Raw genomic sequence first — 19,346 nt, 5'->3', positions numbered from 1 at the left:
TTCATACCAGGTTGGACTTTCAACTATCTATGTAGCTGAGGTTGAGACTGGGGCTCTAATGGATACAAAACTCTATACATGAATTAATTTATGAGCACAGTTTCTTACATTGAACAAGTCAAGCCATTTCAGATTTCAAATTCTTATGTCAAAATTAGAAGAAAACATCATCTGCAAAATTATACTGACTTGTATATCCGTACTACATATAAGTATAAACTGTGCTTCTTACATATAAATATAAATTATGTACAGACATATAGGATTGTGTATAGGTAAATTGTTGACTCTAATATGTTTCTCTTTATATAAAAATTTTCTGTTATTTTGACTGTTGGTTTAATCTCATTGCCAATGGCTGAGAGTCATAGCTATTGACAAAGTATATCACCTAGTTAATTTGCATTTCATTTATCCATACAAAGGACAGATGCATATTTATAGCACACTTGGTGCAGATATAGGGGAATTTCATCTCTCAGATGAGTGTCAAAGAATAACACAAATTATTTTCTAAGTTTTTTTTTTGGGTTTTTTTTTTTTTTTTTTTTTTTTTTTGAGACAGGGTTTCTCTGTGTAGCTTTGTGCCTTTCCTGGAACTCACTTGGTAGCCCAGGCTGGCCTCGAACTCACAGAGATCCGCCTGGCTCTGCCTCCCGAGTGCTGGGATTAAAGACATGCGCCACCACCGCCCGGCTATTTCCTAAATTTGTATCCCTAAATTTGGGGAAGAAATTTCCAAAACACTTTAAAATCAAATATAAAACCTTCTCTTCAGTCATGGCAGTCTGTTCACTTTCCTTTTTTCTATTCATTTATAAAAATTAGAGTTAATGCTAATCTCTTGACAACATTCTTTAGCAACAATCACCAAAGGAAATTCTGTAAACAAAGTAAAGTGTTAGAACTAGAACCATAATGACTGAGTAGTTTGTGACAAGGAATTGTATTTCCAGTGACATTTAAAAGCACATAAAATATTTTTGTTGTTAAACATTTGATTTCCTGAAAACTTAATTGAAGTGTGTGTGTGTGTGTGTGTGTGTGTGTGTGTGTGTGTGTGTGTGTGTGAACTTGTAATCACTGTACATATAATCAGGATCAAATGATAATTATAACTTCTTCTAGAGATTGGATATATTACAGTGGTAAAGAGAAATGGGCATTAAGCATCTTCATAGTCATGTAAAGTAGTTTAACATAGGAAAATAAAACAGGGTAAAGGTAAAAATAACTGCATTCTGGAGGCTCTGTCTTTATTCTTCAACACCATATACACAAATTTGTTGCTGGGCTTGATGCCAAAATCCTTAATTGCAGTCTTTGGAAGACAGGGGCAGATGGATGTCTGTGAGTTTGAACCCAAACTAGGCTATGTAGCTAGCTAGTTCTCTGTGTAGGAGTCTGATTTAGGGTTTCTAGTGCTGTTTTTTAAAAAAAGACTTGAGTATGATAGGAAAGGTTTATTTCTTCAGCTGATAGTCTATTGTCCAAGGGAGATGCAGCAGGAAATCAAGGGAAGAACCTGGGTACAAGAACTGATTTAGAGGACACTGAAGAGTGTTTGCTTGCTTAATTGTTCCTTATGGCTCCTTATGGCTTGCCCAGCCTGCTTTCTTACAGCACCAAAGTCAATCAATCTGTTACAGAATTATCTTGTAACCTAGGAAAGGACGACTTGAAAAACATGGATCAAGATTTTTAATTAGCATGATGATATAAAATAGAAGAGAAATGATGGGAAAAGGCTTATTTATGGAAATATGATGTCAGATAAAATTTAATGTAGTATAAGATTTTAGAAAGAGGGATCTATTATAGTAAAGATAGGAGGACAATTTCTGGAAATCCTCATAGAAATGAAAAAAAACATTTGAGATTTTGAGTTGTTTTATTTTTTCCTTTTCTAACGACATCCTGCTTTATAACTCAGAACTTTTGTTTATACAGCTATAAGGTTTTAATTTTTTTCTTACTTAAGCCATGCCCCCATTTTCCTGCAGGAACCTTGCTTTGTAATATTGGTTATGCAATGCTATGCTATCCTCTTTCTAACTTGAGCACTGTAATATCTTACTTACTTACCAACCATTACTTTTTTTTATCTTGGTCAGCAAAATTATTCCTGTTTTATTGATTCTGATTTGCATGAAATAATTTTAGTAGTTGTTGGTGGTAGAGCAAATTTTCTTTCTTTCTCACAAATTTCTCAGAAACATTGTACCACATCTCCTACTACAACTCTGAACATCTTCCTGGAATCCTGGATTCCATTTTGATTTGATTACTTCATTATGTCTGTGGTATTTACTAGACGGTAAGGAAGTGGTTTGCCATGTGTACATGGTGTGTTCAGTTTTCCTCAAAGAGTGCAATGAATGAATCATGTCAAAACAAATGAAACAATTAATTCACCAAAATGAGCATAGAAGCCCAGGTTTGTAGCACATCAAGAAGAAATTTCAGGTAACATTTTATAATAGTTTTGATAAAAAAGTGCCAAAATTGCTGTTCTTTTGGTGCTAGCTCATAAAATACTATAGTAACTGCATTAATGCAATATATAAAAGACATTCTCACCACTGTGCTCTCTTTATAGCTTTTTTGTCACTGTGTAGCAAGTTTATTTTGTGAAAATAAAACTTTGCATTGGAATGGGGATTTTGGCTGCAGGAAAGCACGTCTGTATGCCCCCATAAGTACCAGAATGAGAAAACAAAGGCAGTTATTGAGGAAACATTTGTTAAGACAAAAAAAGATAGCTTGGTAAAAGTATGCTGCTTTCTATTAAAACAGTTCTATATTTTAAAATATAAGCTCAATCAATATTCCAATGTCCTTCATAAATAAGTCACAAAATTAATAGTTAAAGAGAGAATAATTCCCACATTGCGTACTATTGTTAAAAATTTATTTATTCTTTACAATGATAATAACTAATATCAATATCGTCTTCCATAATCAAATTACATAGCTATTCTGAAATTTTATGGAATGACCCATGTACTTCATTTGCTTGAATTGTTTTGTTGATGTTATTCTTTTCTTTGGTCTCTTAGTTCATTTGCTGAGAAGAAAGAAATTCATTTTTAAAATCAAAGATGAGATAAAGGTCATTTAAAGATTTTACGCAGTAGTGAGCTATAAATTGGAAGAATATGTGCAGACAAAACCAACCAGGAAAATATAAAGAATAGAGAAGACTCAGTTATGTATGTAATATACTGGGAAAATATAAAGTGCTGAAATCTCAGAACCAAAAAGTAAAAGGAAGCACACAGTTTTGTTGACATGGTTTTCAAAGGTTTTAAAATCTTGAAATATATGCCAAGGTAGTAATTAAAGAAGCACTTTGTGAATACACACGCACACACACACACACACACACACACAACACACACATTCATTATATATATATATTAGAAACAATACTTTAAGATTTTAAAGCTGAGAGAGTAAACAATTCAGAATCAAAAAAAGACAGTATATCAACTAAAACTAATAGTTAACTGCAGTGAAAATACAGTTTGTTTTCACAGTTTCTACATTCATTGAATATCATGCTTATTTTACTGACATTCTACAGCATGGATAAAGGCATCCTTTTCTCCTAAGGTCTATGTTTGTGTATCCAAGAAAAGATACTAAATTTTGAGAACATAGTTTACTTTCGTTAAACAAGAATTAAACTAGAATTAGGATGGTTGAGAGTTTGCTTTTTCTTGTAAGAGCTGTCTGTTTCTAGTTCACATTGTTTTCATGTTCTGGCTGAAGCACTGGACTTCATTCAGATCTTCAACATGACTAGTAATAAAGCTTTATATTTATGTGCTACAAGCACAGCAATCTCACCCTCATGCAAAGAGGAAACCTAAGGCTCTTCCTGTTAGGCTAAGCTTCTCGGATGTCCTTAACCTAAACCTTGTCTTTGTCATTCATCCTTTACTTAATCTCTGTCTAGAGAATTTCTGAAGTATTGATGACTTTAAGCTTTTATAACTGTTCTCAGAAGGGATGGACCGGAACAGGTAGCCTATCTTTGCAGGAAGGAATATATTTATGTATGTTTGGATGCTACATATTGACTTACATCATCCTACTTGTTTTAGTCTGTTTTACATATTTGAATTCTTTTAAAATTTATTTTTATTGTTATGTGTATATGAATGTGTGTGTGTGTGTATCTCTGTGTGTGTGTCTGTGTGTCTTTGTGTCTCTATGTGTGTTTGTATGTGTGTAACTGTGTACTGACAGATGTGGGAAGAGAGTGTGGTATTAGATTCCCTGAAGCTGAAGTTACAGGTGTTTGTCAGCCACTTGATATGGGTGCTGGGAACTGAACTCTGGTCTTTGAAATTAAAGCAAACACTCTCACCCTCTGTCTTAGTTAGGGTTTTTATTTCTGTGAATAGACAACATGATAATGGCAACTATTATAGGGAAAACAATTATTTTGATTTAATCAAGAAAGTACATTAAAACAAACAAAGATATGTAACACACACACACACATATATATGTGTGTGTGTGTGTGTGTGTTATATACACATATATGTATATATACATATATGTATGACACACATCAAAAAACCTAATTGGTACTAATTTCAATTTAAAGACATGCTTACCAAGTTAAAAAAAAAAAACTTTCTATCATTTGATCTACTAAATATTCTCTTAAATAAACCTGTGAGGTTTATTTAAAGTTTTGAAGAGTGGGTTAGGCATGGCTTTAATTTGTAAACATTTCTCTTTCAGATGAACACATGCTCTATTTCAGAAATAGTCTACAAAACCATCTCTAATTAACATGTTTCACATTTTCTGTGAATGGTCTCATTTTTATCTTTCTGCAAATTCTGAAATCTAAAAACAGGTGCAGAGTTCATGTACACTTTCATTTAATATGAGTACAATATGTCTATTCTAGCATGTGTTTAGGAAGTTTTCTTTTCTTTAGCCTGCTGAAGCTCTGCTCACATGTTTGCTTTATGCTCTCAGTTTACTTAGCTGTCTTAGAAAGATTGTCTTGAATAGGATGTCATTTGAAACCCACCTGGAAACTGTTGGGCTCAGGATGGGTTTTCAATCATGTTTCAAATGATTTTGATTTAATATAGAAAGTTACTGTACATTAAGTCAAGTTTATTTCATGAGTTGAAAAGATTCATAATAAATATCTCTATTGGGTTTGAATAATACCCTAGCCTTACTTATTTTTAACATTTATATTATTTATTATAATCTCTATGAAGTATAAAAGACACATATAGTTTTGATCCACGGTTTTGCTCTAATGTTTCCATCGGACTGCACTTAAGAACTGCTGACATTCACCTGCCTTTGCTCCTTTTCTGGTATGGAATTCTGAATTACTCTGTGTCATTGCACATATGCTGCATTAGGCTCTGTTATTTCTGATACAATTCCAAAATAAATTGGATACTTTATTGTGGTGGTATTCTAATTGTACTGAAATGTGATTTTGATTGTATGTTAATAAATAAAGTTGCCCGGGGGTCAGAGCTATTAGAGCCATAGCAAGAGTGTGGCAGTGGTGGCACATACCTTTAATCCCATAGATCTCTGTGTGTTCAGGGATACAGCCAGCATTGGAGACATATGCCTTTAAGACCTGGGGGGCTGTACATACAGACAGTGACGAGGCAGTCATGTGTTTGGATTTACAACCAATGAGAAGGCAGAACAAAAGACTATGAAAAGACATACACACAGGAAATAGGTCTCTTTCGGGAAGCTAGGACCACCACAGAAGGAAGAGTGAGATTTTAGCTCTGAGCTCTGACCTCTTGGCTTTCTCTTTTACATTGGTTCTGTGTTTCTTATTTAATAAGACGGTTGGTTACATCTACACTTTATATTACACTTTGTCTAACAATTTTGATTTCCCACATGCATTACCTTTTTTTAAAAGATGTTATGATATTGTAGGTACATTGACAAAATTATGTCCTTACTCTTCAAGTGAATCTTTGATGATAAATAATTTAGTAAAATATATTTTACTCGTGGCAAAATTTATTGTATTCAAAGTGTTATTAGATAGTGTTAGAAAAAAATTCTAAGTTGTGGTTAGAGTACAATAGTTATTGCATAAGTCAAGTTTATTGTTGCTCCTGATAAGACGCTATCATCTTATACTCCTAAACACTCCTACACTAACCATTTAACTGTGACACCATGGTCTGTCTTCTGCATTGTCAATACTTTCAAGCTGTTAAAATAAGCTAAGCACCCTTATACATCTCAAGCTCCTTATAATTTAATATATTGATTATATTAATAAATAAAAATCATATTAATAACAATAATTATATATATACATATTCTGCCATTTTGCAGGCCAATACACGTCATCTAGTTCATAAGGAATGTCTACATGTAAGGCATAATAGTTATAACAGTTATTTTTTCTTTGGCATTTCCACCCAAGATGGCCTCATAAGTTGCTATGGAAAGTGATGTCTTCAGAGGATGTTATTTAAATTGATAGAACCTGACTGCTTATATATACAACTACCACAGGGGTCAGTTGCTGTCTGTTAAATATAAATGGATTTCAAAATATAAGTGGATGGCTTGTATTTTGGTTCAATATCAAGTGACCTCACAAGCTCAATTAAAACTGTTGAGTCTTCTGTAGCACTTAATTGCATCTTTTTGTATTTTTTTTGTCTATAGGTTACATGGTAGCAAAACTATCTTTAAGTATTTTTCAATAAACAATACTAGCATACAATTCAAAACTATAACTCGATATAAAAATAGTAAGCATGTTAGTTAATATACAAGCTGAAATAAAATGATGCTTTTAACCTTCAGACTATCTAAAAGAGGTAAATGTCACAGTATTTATGTATTATCTTTGTAATTGTTATCTCTAAATTTTGTTTATGAATAAGTCTCAATAACCTTAATGCATGAATGTAAATTCTTTCTTAGGATTTTTCCCTCATGGAAATGGGGATGTACAAAAATTGAATGTACAAAATGAAAGAGAAATAAAAGCCACGTGGCAAAATGTTATAAGAGCTAGTTGGAAACAAGCCTAAGCTAAAGGCCAATTTTTCATAATTAATATTAAGTCTCCATATCATTATTTGAGGCTTGTGGCTAAAAAGAAAGTCCAGCTACATTTGCCTCAGTTGTTGTTAGTAATAATTAAAATTTATTTATTTGGGAAAATGATGATTGTAGAATGTTCTTGTAAATACACTTATTAATTTACTATTTGATGTTGGATAGAATTGTTTGGCATTTTCTCCAAGAGATATTTAAGATAATTGAATGTGATTATCTTTGAATTCTGGAAATAATTTTTTTCGATACTGCAATATGTTATAAAAATGTTCAGGATTTCTTGTAAAGAAAATATTATTCTGTCCATTAATATATGTTGTCCAAAAAGAACATATAAACTAATATTTGTGCTTTAATTAATACATTGACAATAATCAAAGTCAATCATACGTATCATTTTGAAGGAGCACTTCACTTCTGTAGATATCATTCTGATGGAGTGCCTAAGACAGTAGGAATTATTCTGATAGAGCACATTGCTCCTAAAGAAATGGTATAATTTCTGGTGCCAAACTTAGAGGAATTTTCAATGAAAGCCAAAGTCATAATTTTCACCAATATGCAGATTTTTATTGAAGAATTAATTATATGACATATGCTGCCTGTCTTGGACCATAAGGATTGGTACATGCGCATAACATGAGCATAACTGCATAGTCAAATCACAATTTCATCCATTCACCACCCACACCACTGCTAGGCAGCTCCCTGCCAATGGAAACTACTGTGTCTGTGTTTGATATGAATGAATGTTGTACTCCCTTTCCAATAGGGATCTTGTCTTCCCATAAGAACCTCTAGATCTTAAAGCTCCATTTCTAATCTTGCTAATGATTAAATGTTCTCTTTTAATGTATAGGTCCAAAGTGGTACCCTTCCAGAGTTGGCCTACAACTAGAATATGGTAAGACCAATTTCAACTAATCAATTTATTTAACTTAGAATCTGTCTTCTGAGCTCAGTAACTCACATTTATTACTTAGTCTATGCATGTAAACACCATCTCACTTGAGTCTAACACGCTAATCCATCTCCATTTTGTCTTTAAAATTTTTTTAATTGCTCTTTTGATTTCATAAATAGAATACTATGATAAAGACAGGCAAAATTGATGAAAACTGAAGAAAATACATCTACTAGTAGATGCAACATTACCAGAATTAAAAAATATAAATCTATAAATGAGTTCTAGTTGAGAACCAATATTATTGACATTGCATCTACTGAACCTCACATTTAATTCTTTCCTTTTGTAGGAGACTTGTAGCTAGAATGAATATTTAGAGTTTGAAAGAGGTTTTAAATTCATATTTAAAAACTTACTAGGGCATTTATAGGAAGCACTTATTAAGGAGTTACTACTTAAAATATATTAATTAAAAATTAAGTGGATTTTCTTATTCCTTTGATAATAGTCATGTTCACAATTCTCAAATATCACTAGAATTTAAGCCAAATTCCTATTTCTCTAAATGTTTGAAAGATATGCTGTTTCCTTACTATTCTCCGTTTCTCTGGAACCTGTATATTGAAAATATAGGGATCTGTCACAGTTTTAGAATTCATGTTATTTTAGTCTGACATGTATTTTAATCATTTCTTTAAAGCAAATCTGTGTCTTACTGATTTTAAAGGAGCAAAAGCATTGTGTTATTTCTGTGGACCTCCAGCATCTATACTTTGTATAAAAAGAAATGATTGTATTATTTTAACAATCCCTAGCACAAAGACTGTCAAGAGTGCAACAGGCATCAGTATCCATTTAGGTCACACTCCAAAGGCCTAAAGGATTGGTTAGAACAAATCTTGTGGTCAAGGCATTTTCCTATGTTCTTCCTGGGTTGTTGGGACTTGAAAGTGGTTTGAGCAAAATAAAACTGCTTACTAAATGTCTGGACAGAAATTGATGTTTTGTTTGTTTTAGAGAGTAAATTAATTCATTGAAGTAAGCAGAGTATTGTGCAAAGTGAAGTTTCTTCTAGTTAACTCAATTTTAAGTTAACTTTTCTAATTACCTATCTATGTGACATTTATTTTCATGCACTTTCAATAACTAAAGTCAACAAAGTCTTTAAATATCTGTCTGTCTGTCTGTCTGTCTGTCTCTGTCTCTGTCTCTGTCTCTCTCCCTCTCTTTCTTTCCCTGTGTGTGCGTGTGTGTGTGTGTGTGTGTGTGTGTGTGTGTGTGTGTGTGTATGTGTGTGCATGTGTGATGTTTCTGCAGAAATCTATACAAGCCCAAATGGAGAATAGGACCCTCATGGAGCTAGAATCACAGATGGGTTTTGGTCTAATCATCATTGGTACTGGAACCAAATTTGAGTCCTCTGGAAAAGCATCCAGCTTTTGTAATTGCAGGACTTTCTCTGTAGTATCAATGTTTTATAATGTTAAGTTAGATTATGTTACTGAATTTCAACATTTTACATATGCATCTATAGCAGTAACAGCTATTCCCACAGGAGGAGAAAAGGTGAGTCGAGTCTATTATCAATCAGCACCACAATCACTACAGAGAGATGCTCCTAGAACACATTTGGCAGTAATGAGCAATCACTTTATGAAATCAGAATCTTAATTTCCTTATGCTACAGATAATGGTAAAACAAAACCATTTTTTAATGTATTAATGACAAGTATTTATTTACTCCAGTGGTTTTTTCTGAACTGGCTATAGTTTGATGAACTTGGATAGACTCACACATTCAACTGCAATCACCCATTGATCTAACATGCACAGGAAAGCAGCATTTCTATTCTGAGCTAAGTAATCTGCTGGCCTTTAGCAGAACAAACAGGCTCCCTCAGAAGGTGGAAGTGGGCATGTGAACGATGAGCAGGGAGGCATTCAAGAATTTTTTGAGGCCCAGGCTTAGAGCCACAAAGCTTTCTTCAGATAATCTCTTAGCTAAAGCAACCAGGAGACCATTCTATCTTCCCAGAGCCAGAATGGAGATATCAGTTATCATAGAGGAGAGCTACAGTCATAATTAAAATGACACAGAAATAAGAATGGTCATGTACTAAAACCATTATTATAATAAATTTGGCACTTAAAACATTAAAAAAATACATGTTTCTTGTATCCTTATCTGTATTACTATGCTTCTGAGTGTACTGGTAGGTGCACTGGAATTTTTTGAGCTTGTTGGGGCAGGAAAATATGAGTTTTGAATAGGCCAAAACTGTGATCTACAGGAATGGTAGATGCTTTGTCTCAGCATGTTCACTCTCTCTGTATACTTTTCTATAATTTTTTTCTCCTTGACATAAAGACATTTTCTTGGAAGGCAAAGGATGGAGCTCCAGATTCCTAAGTTTGAGAGTGGAATGAGTGATTAGGACTAGGAAAATGGGTCAATGAGAACGAGTTTTCTATGTAAATTTGTATCCTCAGCACTCCTGTAAGAGACAGACTGGGGGGCATGTGCCTGTAACCCAGGGACTGGCTGAGTGTGCTAATGTCAGAAGGATCCTGGGGGCTTGAGAGCAAGCAGGCATCAAGAAGAGAGATGGAAAAGGAAAAAAAGATACTGAGGCCAATTTAAGCCTTCCACCCACACATGCAAGAAGGATGCACAAGGATATCATCTTTTCTACACACACACACACACACACACACACACACACACACACACACACACACAAAGAGATTGGTATGATTTATGATGCATGTGGTTTACTCTTTTCAAAATTTGTAATGGTGGGACTACATTAAAAAACATAAAATTCGAGTGTTTTATTATTTAAAGTTTTCAAAGATAATAGCAGAGCATAAATTGATTACCCTATTAAAGAACCCAGTAGTCATCTGTCAGGAAAGTTTTCAGCATATTTGCAAAGGTACAAAAAAGAATTCAAATGTTTATCATACAAACATTCTATGACTAAAAGACCATGATAAATGAAGACCACATGAGAATAGGAAGAAGCAAAGTGCTAGAGAGGCCCACAGAAATCCACAAAGGTACCCCCACAATAGATTACTGGCAATGGTCGATAGAGAGCCCGAACTGACCTACTTTGGTGATGCGATGGCCAAACACCCTAATTGTCATGCTAGAAATCCCATCCAATGACTGAGGGAACCTGGATGCAAAGATCCACGGCCAGGCCCCAGGTGGAGCTCCAGGAGTCCAATTGTCGAGAAGAGGAGGGTTTGTATGAGCGAGGATTGTTGAGACCAAGGTTGGATAAAGCACAGGGAAAATTGCCAAATGAATGGAAACACATGAACTATGAACCAATAGCTGAGGAGCCCCCAACTGGATCAGGCCCTTTGGATAAGTGAGACAGTTGATTAGCTTGATCTGTTTGGGAGGCATCCAGGCAGTGGGACTGGGTCCTGTACTCAGTGCATGAGCTCGCTGTTTGAAACCAGGGGCTTATGCAGGGACGCTTGGCTCAGCCTGGGAGGAGGGGACTGGACCTGCCTGGACTGAATATACCAGGTTGAACTCAATCCTCAGGAGAGTCAGGGGAGTCTTTGTCCTGGAGGAGATGGGAGTGGAGTGTGCGCTGGCATGAAGGCAGGGGTGGGGGGTGAGGTGTTGGTAGGGGTGGGGGTGGATGGGAGGGGAGAGAACAAGGGAATCCATGGCTGATATGTAAAATTAAATTAAATCATAAAATTAAAAAATAACTTATTGTGTGAAATTTGTGAATTATAAATATTTTAATATAATTACAAAAGTTATACTATTTTTATCCAAATTACTTGGATGACAAAAAATAATAAATATAAACTTGGAAATAAACATCCTATGATCTTATACATTACTGTCACAGTAGTATTGACCATGCTGATTGCAAATTGTTTTCCATGTCATATTCACTTTCTTTCTTCTTCTTTTTTTTTTTTTTTTTGGTTTTTCGAGACAGGGTTTCTTGTGTAGCTTTGCGCCTTTCCTGGAACTCACTTGGTAGACCGGCCTGGCCTTGAACTCCCAGAGATCCGCCTGCCTCTGCCTCCCGAGTGCTGGGATTAAAGGCGTGCGCCACCACCGCCCGGCGTCATATTCACTTTCTATTGCTATATAGAAAAATGGCAGTCAAGAGCAACCTCCATTTACCCATTACAGTCACACACACACACACACACACACACACACACACACACACACACACACTGCCTATATTATCTGTTTAGGACACATGAAAGCTGGAGCAAAGTGATGGTTGAGTTGAATTTTCATGGAAAATTTCTCGAGTCATCTCCCTTCCTTCTTTTCATAAAAGCTAAGGACAGTCTCTATTTTTCACCAAAAGTTTTTTGTAAACTTTATGTTTGAAAAAAATTGATACATACATTACTTAAATGGAATGGTTCATTCACATTTGTTATAGAATGACTGCATAATTCTAATCCTAAGTAGTCAGCAGTTTCATATTAAGAAGTTCTTTGTCACTCTGCTATAAAATTATATTTAAATACTCTTTTCTCATTGCTTTATTTTAGGTGGCCCTTTTTTGAAAGACTACATCACTGTTCAAAGTGTTGCAGCTTCGTCAATTATCACACTCTATTTTACAGACTTAGGTCGACAAGTCAGTTGGACCACAGTAAGTGTCAATTGGAGTTTAGTATATATGCCCCATTTTATAAACTTCTTGTTTGTATTTAAGGCCTTTTTTTTTTTTTGCAATGATAGAAAATCTACTAGAGTTGTAATGAAATCAGTGGCCAAAGTTCTAGTGAAGCTCTAGATATGTGTAGAAAGACAGGAAGCAAATATGTTTTCTTTCATGTCAATTCATGTCATGTCCATGTGTTTTCTTTTTGCCTTGTCTGTTGAGTGATATTGCTTTAGCTTTTCTTTTTCCAGAAGCCTTGATATTTCAAGGATATTCTTCACACTGGAATGAGTAGGTGTAGATACAATAATCTTTGTGATGAGGTTCTTATATAGAATTACCAAGAATTAAGTAAGACTTCCTTGGCTTATGGGTACATTCTTTAGGCTTCTCCCTCCCCACTCTTTGAGAAGAATTATATTTCTCAAAATTACTTCATCTGTGTTTAATGATATAGAAACAGGAGGGCTACCCAAAGGACATGAAGGGAAAAATTCTTGAAACCACTTCAAGAGATTGAACTATTTATGATTGATGCAATCAAGTAATAGAAAAGCTGACAAGAGTAAACTCTATAGGACTTTTAGTTCAAAGAAACAGCTAACATGATAAGTAATTCTTGCAATGATCTACAGAGAATGGGGCCTTTTCTGTCTTCATTTTCTTTTCTCAATAGGCATCTTTTGTGTATATGTTTCAAATGTGAATATTTGTGTTTTGAATTACAACATGATCTATATTTGTAATGTGTTTGTATCAATGTTTTTCATTTGAATGGATGTTGTTTTGCTGGCACTAAAATGAATTTTATCATTTGTAAAGTTTGGAGTACTTTCTTTATATAATCAATTTAAAATTATTAAATATGGGGGTGGAGAGATTGCTCAGCACTTATGCAGAGGTCTCGGTTTCTATTCCCAGCCCTACCTCACTTCTCATGATTCTTAATCCAATGACCCCTCTTGACCTCCACAGGCACTTGCTGCCCACATTGCACAGACATGCACATAGACAAAGACATGTACACATTAAATAAACAGATAGATGTTTTAAAAATAATAAATATGCATGCTCAGTTATATATTAAAAATTTCTCTGAGACGAAAATTCATGTTTATGTTTACTAATAAAATGCTGCCATATTTGTCACCATTCCAACTTAATTTTAATATTGATTTCCCTTTTGTATTTAGTAATGAGTTCTTCTACAGTGGGGTTATTTTTGGTATTAAAAATTATTTTAGTTTATTGAGATTGTGGAGACTTTGGGTAAAAAATTGTTAGACTAAAATTAAATTTAAAATAATATTAATTCTTGTGAAACATAGGAATGTTTAGGTAAAACTATTGATGCATGCATTTTGTAAAAAAGCATATAATATTTAATATGAAACTTTAGTGTACTTCGCTAAAGATATTTCAGATTGGTAGATGTGATCTACCAGGATTCAAATATCCTAATATCTTTTGAGCAAACATGATGAAAAGAAAATTTTGTTTACAGAGATTGTGTCAAAGTGAGAGGCATTAGCCGTGAGTTCATTAGAAACTTCCAGCTGCATGAAGGGGATAAGCAACGACAAGAAGAAGCAGGACAGTGGAATTCTTTGATAACTGTACTAGAAAATTATACCTTATTTGAGAGGAAAGTCATCTAAGTAACAAACCAAGCTCTGGAAATAGCATGGACGTTTTTTAATCTCTCCCATGGTTCGAATATTCTTTTGCTCTAAATGGATCAGTTTTATTAAATGCTAAAGATGCACATTTTAATCACACCCTTTTTGTATCCACTTAATTGTACAATAGAAATATTTTACCACACATAACACATACATATTTGTAAGCTATTAAAATGTATTAAAGAGTATGTCATAGAAAATAAATATAATTTTTTTCTTCATAAAATTTCACATCTTCATTTCTGACTTATTATTTCTATAAAATATCAGCTTTTTTATGTTAATAGTAATCATTCTGATCTTTGGGTCATCTTAAAATTTGGTTTTATTTTGACATCATGAGTTTTAATTTAATATCACAATTTTGATAATGTTTCTGCCTACTATGTTTTTGCTTTATAGCACTAGTTGAACATGTTTTTTGCAATTTTATATAGATATAGATTTTTTTTATTTCTTCATGTATGGCTTCTTTATCATCCTTATAGGTTTTTATTTTTTCATATTCTTTTTCTCACTGTTTTCCAATATCTAAATTGTCAATCTTTCCTTTTATGTCCTTGAGCACATTGATGGATATGTTTAAGCACAAGTGTGTTAACCCTATTATTTGACACTTTGGAAGATTACATAGTCTATATTGTTCACATAAAAATAAAGGAAAACAATATTTGTCTAACATGATACTATTATCAGTGATATTCCCTAAAGCAATGTAATATTAGTTTTAAGTATTTAAGAGAATACTTATTTATCTTAATCCACAACTCTCCTTTGTTTTGCAGTTGTTTAAAATCACTTTGTTTCTATTGTTGATTTTCAGTATTTCTGAAATATTATTTAATTTGTTTTCAGGAGTGAAACACAAGTATAGATTAAGAATGCAAACTCTCAACACCATAATATGGTAAAACTAAAGACAATTTCCAAGACATCTTAAATTCATTGAGAAAAGATTAAGTATAGAAAAGCTATTCAACTTAGCACTACAGTTTTTATGTTCTTATTGAAACATTATTTTGGTCTAATCATTATAATTCCGGTTGTCTTACATACCTGCTGGCACTTGACCTGCACATTCAATCATGCACTGGCCTTGTTCTCTATAGTAAGACTTGCTATGGCTGAACACATAGATCTTGAACACATATAAATCTGATTTTCTTTGTTTTCCAAAATATATAGGACCCATGGATTCGTACACCATATAGATTGTATCACCCAATATAAATATCTCAGATGTTATTTACAGTGTACCGAAGTGTGCAAATTTATGCAAATACTAGTCCATTTAATTTAAGGAACTTGACATGAAGTTTTGGTACCATGGGACCCTAGAATAACTTCCTACAGATACCAATGGTAAATAACTCCAAAGGCTCACAAGTTAAAGTAATTCTTTTTTTTTTTTTTTTCAAGAAAAACATTACATTAGTGGAATGTGGAGAAAACTGAAGGAAAAGCATATTAGCATAGTATAAAATAGATAAATTAGAACTTAAGTGTACTTCATGAATTCAAAATAGAAACAAGGCCTTACTGTTTATAGTGGAGTTTCCAGACTTTGTGCGTCCTTATCACTTGCCTTGCTTGTCTGTGCACAAGCATCTATTGGACTCTATTTTATTTTTTCATTGGAACAGTAAGCTACCACAGTAATATATCTATGCAGTCCTTGCTTTTCATCATAGAACAATTTTTGATAACCTTTTCAGTTTAATAAAGTATCTCTCACCTTTTCTTTTATTTGCACTCAAATGAATGCTTTGAAAGAGATATTGTCCAAAAGTTTGTGTCATTCTTTAGTGTATTCAAGATTTATAATTCATATCTAGTTCTCTTTTGAACTGCCATGTTTCAGAATGCACAATATTTGTGATAAAATATTGGCTGTTAAATTGAATTCATGCCTGTGAGCATCCTATCCTGAATTTTATTTAAGAGATGACAGAAAGAAGAACATAGTTTAATTTCCTCTGACTCTGAAGAACTCCATACATAATATCTGATAAAATTTTATTAGCTTAAATTATAGTGGCTTTTCATCAAATTTCACTTTTATTCACAACATTTTTCATATTGGATATATCATACAGAATTTGTTAAAATTTGACTTCGTTAAATCAGAAGGCCTTGAAATAAATATTTAAGAAATTTTCATATAAAGAATACAGCCTTCTCATTATTACAAAATAATAACTGAAACTGGTTATGGGATATTGATAATGGTTAATAATCCTACTGTCTCTTTCTCTCTACTTGTTGTTTCTTTCTTTCTTTGTTTCTTTCTTTGTTTCTTTGTTTCTTTGTTTCTTTGTTTCTTTGTTTCTTTGTTTCTTTCTTTCTTTCTTTCTTTCTTTCTTTCTTTCTTTCCTTGCTTGCTTGCTTTTTTCCTTCTTTCCTTCCTTCCTTCCTTCCTTCCTTCCTTCCTTCCTTCCTTCCTTCCTTTCTCTCTCTCTCTTTCTTTCTTTCTTTCTTTCTCTCTGTCTCTTTGTCTCTCTTTCTTGTTGAGATAGGCTCTCATATTGTACCCCATCTGGCTTTAAACTCACTGCAATGTTACTGCCCCATCCTCCCAAATGTTGGTTTATAGATGTGAGCCAGCATGTTCAGCAAAATAATATCTTTGCATTTCAATAATGAGACATATCATAGGCCCTAATTTAATATAAATTTTTATATGAAATTTATATTATTGTAGTCAGAAGTTTTCCTGTGTTCCATCTGATCCTACAGCTGCTCAGACCCAAATAAACTCACAAAGGCTTGTATTATTTTCAAACTATATGGCCTAATGGCTCAAGCTTCTTGCTAACTAGTTCTTACATTTTAACCCATTTCTGTAAATCTATACTTTGCCACATGGCTTGTGGCTTACCAGTACTTTTACATCTTGCTTTTCCTGGTGGTGGCTAGCAGTGTCTCCTCTCTGCCTGTCTCTCCCTTTCTTGTGTCTCTCCTGGATTTTCCACCTGCCTATTAGCTGACTTGCCATAGGCTAAATCAGTCCATTTATTAACCAATAGGAAGAACACACATTCACAGCACTGAGAAAAAGATCCCATAGCATATTATCACATGTTTTACAGTTTTTTTAATCTCTGGTCTCTTTGGGACTATGATAAATACATTGCTAATGGTCAGAATTATAACTGAGGAAACACAAGAATATAAATGTAAATATATAATAATATTACATATTCCATTATATAAACCTAGCTATATATTTAAGTATAATACATAATTTCATAAATATATAAGTATATGTGCATGTAAGGTACTTATTCTTTTCTATAACCTAGGCTGGCTTTAAACACATGATCCTCTTGACTCAGATTCAGTATTGCACAGTAAGCTGAGCCTTTCTAGATCAATTTATTTAAATAAGACAATCCTCTACAGGCATGCCCACAGAGCAACATAATGTAGAAAATCTGTCATTAAGATTCTGTTCCCAAGTAATTGCAGAATATGTCTAGTTGACACTTACAGCTAAGTATCATAAGGTATAACATTTCCAATTTTTTTATCTTAATGATAGTCAAGTTAATTGAGTTAATGAAGGAAATATTTGGCAAAAGAAAAGAATGAATAATGGAAAAAATAGCTACTTTCACTGATGTTCTTGACAGTGAGTGGGATACTTCATATAGAACATGGAATGGGCGGGACAAAATTGAAAGTGTATTTAAAATGATTTGCTTAGCAGATAAAATGATTTTGCACTATTTCCATTAAAGTCTGATACTCAGTTCAAAATCAGAGGTTACCAAGCTAATCATTTTTCTAGTTTCAAATCTGTCACTTTTTTTGTGTGTGTTTGTGGTGGATACGTACCTTAAAGTCTAATGAAGAGTGAAAATGTGAAACCGTAAGTGAAATACACTGCCTCAGAATGACCATTATAATGATATAGAAATTCACTGAGATGTATAAAGTTTGGTACTGGGCAAATGTTTGTGTGAGCAGCTACATTAATATAACTATGGATGCTTTCATTTACAAATTTACTACAATAAAAGTTGTCCAAAATTATGTTTAAAGTTATCTCTACATTATCCATTTTCTTAAGTGGATTCTTCTGAGCATAATTAATTTCTGGCAGTATCTAGTTTGTTTTTAAATCAGTATCTAATAACATATTTCATCAGCTCATGTATTTGATGAATGGTTATTAATGTAGGTAACTCTTAGAATATTTGTAAAACCATTTTTTAACCAAAATCTACTTTCTATTTTTAGGTCTTTTTGGCCGAGTTCTCAGGACCTCTACTAATATACCTTCTTTTCTACTTGAGGAGCTCATACATATATGATGTGAAGGAGAGCTCTCGGCGGCCTCGTCACCCTGTGGTACAGTAAGTGACACATGGGGACACAAAAGGTGACGGATGCACTCCTAATTATGATGGGACCACTTCTCGATAATTACATTGTCAGATAAAAGCACCAGCGTTAAAGTTAATCTAACTTCTGGACCAGTAGTTCTCAGCACTTAGCGCAGTATAAAGGACCAGCTATTCACCTTCTATTCATGGCTTAGTCACAGCTGCCCGAGCATCAGGAAAGAATGTTGGACTATATAAGCTTAGCAGAGAAAACAATATAAAAAATCCAATGTTCGTATTATAATTATAACTAATTCATATAGCTTTTATATAATGAAGCTGAAAAACCTAATAGAGCACACCTTTAGTCCCAGCATGCTGTGAGGCAGAGGAAAGATGATTTCTGTGAGTTTGGGGACAACCTGGTCTGTATAATGAGTATCAGCATAGCCAGGGTTGTGCAGAAACACCCTTTCTCAATAACAGAACAATCTAGTTTGGTAAAGCAGGCAATTTGGCTGATATTGGTGCAGCGGGAGGGCTCCGTGGACCAAGAGTCCAGCCTTAGGCCTTTGTGCCTTCCTTGGGTGATTCTGCAGCTGTCTTAGGGGCCAAGGTCTGGACTTCCAGGCTCTTGGAGGTAACTATAAAGACAAGGATT

At 33.8% G+C, this 19,346-nt stretch overlaps 1 protein-coding gene across 1 annotated transcript in view; it reads left to right on the top strand.

The window, feature by feature from the left end:
• Tecrl (trans-2,3-enoyl-CoA reductase like) overlaps nucleotides 1–19,346 on the top strand; it is a 68,854-nt gene that overhangs the window by 25,968 nt on the left and 23,540 nt on the right. Inside the window, 3 exon segments of the mRNA XM_028893949.2 lie at nucleotides 7,961–8,005; nucleotides 12,560–12,663; nucleotides 18,600–18,715. Coding sequence (XP_028749782.1) covers nucleotides 7,961–8,005; nucleotides 12,560–12,663; nucleotides 18,600–18,715 — 265 coding nt within the window.

The sequence above is a fragment of the Peromyscus leucopus genome, chromosome 10 (genome assembly GCF_004664715.2).
Source record: "Peromyscus leucopus breed LL Stock chromosome 10, UCI_PerLeu_2.1, whole genome shotgun sequence".
In the NCBI taxonomy this organism is placed as follows: Eukaryota; Metazoa; Chordata; class Mammalia; order Rodentia; family Cricetidae; genus Peromyscus; species Peromyscus leucopus.
The sequence above is the reverse complement of the archived record's forward strand: the minus strand, read 5'-3'. Positions and strand labels throughout refer to the sequence as shown.